The 2,771-nt window shown below is 39.9% G+C and overlaps 1 protein-coding gene across 1 annotated transcript in view; it reads left to right on the plus strand.

Moving 5' to 3' along the window:
• Window positions 1-2,116, plus strand: part of LOC127001069 (lipase lipl-1-like) — a 42,432-nt gene extending 40,316 nt beyond the window's left edge. Inside the window, exon 11 of the mRNA XM_050865239.1 lies at window positions 2,067-2,116. Within this exon, the coding sequence (XP_050721196.1) occupies window positions 2,067-2,116 (50 nt within the window). The remainder of the gene's footprint in view (window positions 1-2,066) is intronic.
• The last annotated feature ends 655 nt before the right edge of the window (window positions 2,117-2,771 follow it).

Here is a 2,771-nt window from a genome sequence, read left to right on the forward strand (position 1 = left end):
GGTAAGATAAGGTAAGGTAAGGTAAGGTAAGGTAAGGTAAGGTAAGGTAAGGTAAGGTAAGGTAAGGTAAAGTAAGGTAAGGTAAGATAAGGTATGATAAGGTTAGGTAAGATAAGGTAAGATAAGGTAAGGTAAGGTAAGATAAGGCAAAGTTAGGTCAGGTCAGGTCAGGTCGGTCAGGTCAGGTTAAGTTTCGTTAGGTTAGGTTTGGTTGTGTTGTGAGAAAATGTTGAAGCGCTACCTTATCGTTTTCGTCTACTTGTTTTTACATTATCGTTACAAATTTAAGCTAGCGTTATGCAGAATTTTCCCAGGAAGACGATGGTGGCCTCACATTTTCTTCATATTGAATGGTGGGGTCAGGAAACCGGGTGGGAGTGAGGTGTGTGAAGTCGTCGATTTTGGATGAAACTGGGCACACTCGGCCGCCGCGGTGGGCTACTGGCATCACTCAACACAAGGCAGCGAAACAGGGGAAGCGCACTCTAATATATAACTCTATGGATCGTGCCCTCTTCCCCCCCTTCCAGAATATATATACTAGTTTCTTCCCCAAGTCTATGCTCGAGTTTTCTTCTCTCTACGTTGATCGAAGTAAAAACAAATCCAATATTCTTTTATTCTTCTTTCTTCTTTTCTTTCGTTTTCTGTCTTATTATTGTTGTTGTTTTTTCTTCCTACCTTCTCTCCCTCTGCTTGTTCTTATTCTTGTGTTTGTTTGCTTCGTTTTCATTGTGTTTTTCATCTTCTTCATCTTCCTCTTGTTATTCATTCTTATTCTTTTTTATTTATATTCCTACCTCTTCCTCCTCCTCTTCTTGTTCTTCCTTTCCTCCATTTCATCCTCTCATCCTTGTTCTTGTTTTTCTTCTTCTTCTTTTTCCTCTTCATTTTTCCTTCTTTTTCCTCACCATTTTATTTTTCTTCTTTCCAGTGAACAGTAACTTCAGCTATTGTCAGGAGGAGGTATTCATGTTAAGTTATTTATGAGGTAATTGTTTTTTCCTTCTTCCCATGTAAATATGAACGCAAAACTCTCTCTAGCAAACAGTAACTTAAGGTTTTGTCAAGGGGAAGGCGTTCATTTTAAGTTATTTGTAAGGTAAGTTTTTTTTACTTTTTACGTTATTTCTTTCATTCGGTCAAAAGTAGTCTCGATATATTCTGTTCCTCCTTTTGTGTGTGTGTGTGTGTGTGTGTGTGTGTGTGTGTGTGTGTGTGTGTGTGTGTGTGTGTGTGTGTGTGTGTGTGTGTGTGTGTGTGTGTGTGTGTTTGTTGTTTCGTGTTTTCTCTTTTTCTTGTTATCCGGATTTTTGTTTTTGTTTTTTTCTGTTCGTATCTCCTCCTCATTATGTCTTTAGGTATTAGAAATGAAAGTTAGCGGGTTAGATAACATTGCGCAGTGGAAGACAGCAATATAATTTGTACTCCGTGGCATCTCTTCAGTTTTCTGGCTTAGCGGTAGGAGTTATGTTAGCATCGTGTAGCATCTCCCTTGCTCTTAAACGTCTTCACTACTACAAAAATAAAAATAATGGGCTAGACAACAGTGCGCAGCGGGTTAGTCAGCATTTTTGGCTGTTTTATATATTTTTTTTCTACAACAAAGGAGACAACTCAAGGGCACAAAAAAAAGGAAACAACAATGAAAAATAAGCCCGCTACTCGCTGCTCCTAAAAAAAGAATCAAAAGAGGTGGCCGAAAGAGAGGTCAACTTCTTTAGGTGTTAGAAGAAAAGGGAGCAGGTTAGACAACACAGGTGGCCTCTGGTGGTGTTACTGAGGGTAGGGGATGATGAGATAGTACCCGGATCTTGAAATGTTTACGAAGACGAGGGACATGCTGCGTCATATTCTAAGACATTTCACTGCCCAAGAACGCATATTTGACAAGGCTTTCGTAGGAGTTTTGGGCATTTCCAGTAGTAGTTTTAAGAGCCTGGTGGTAGTTTGACCCTTCTTCTGTGCCGTGAACCTAAGGAAACACTCATTAGAACGCGACTGACCCCCTCTTTGACCTTTAGAAATTGTTGATGTGAGAAGCGGTGTCTCATAATACCGGCCAGCTGTGTCTCGGTCCAGCCCTTCCCTGAATCTGCCGCCCCGAGGGTCGTGACAGGCACATCTCTTTGTCCTCTTTGCCACCTTTGGGATTAGTGATGAGGCAAGGCTCCTGGGTTGCTTAGTCTTCTGCATCAGCGGGATTATTTATAGGATCCGAAGGCCAAAGGGATCACAGTCAGGTTAATATTGGGTTTTGCCGTGAGTGAAAACATGATAATAATACCTGTAATGAAGGATGTTAGGTTGATGTGTTGTGCTGTAAGAGGCAATGAATCTGCTTAATATTACGCAGTACCATAAGTGAAAATATGATAATAATAGCGGTAATGAAGGCAGGTTAGGTTAATAGCAAGTTGTGTTTTGCCGTGAGTGAAAACATAATAATAATACCCGTAATGAAGGATGTTAGGTTGATGTGTTGTGGTATAAGAGGCAATGAATCTGCTTAATATTACGCAGCGCCAAAAGTGAAAATGTGAAAATAATAGCAGTAATGAAGTCACGTTGGGTTAATGTTAAGTTGTGTTTTGCTGTGAGTGAAAACATAATAATAATACCCGTAATGAAGGATGTTAGGTTGATATGTGTTGTGCTGTAAGAGGCAATGAATCTGGGTTAGCTTAATATTACGCAGCGCTAAAAGTGAAAACATGAAAATAATAGCGGTAATGATGGTTAGGTTAATAGCAAGTTGTGTTTTGCTGTGA

This window comes from Eriocheir sinensis, chromosome 20, assembly GCF_024679095.1.
Source record: "Eriocheir sinensis breed Jianghai 21 chromosome 20, ASM2467909v1, whole genome shotgun sequence".
Classification (NCBI taxonomy): Eukaryota; Metazoa; Arthropoda; class Malacostraca; order Decapoda; family Varunidae; genus Eriocheir; species Eriocheir sinensis.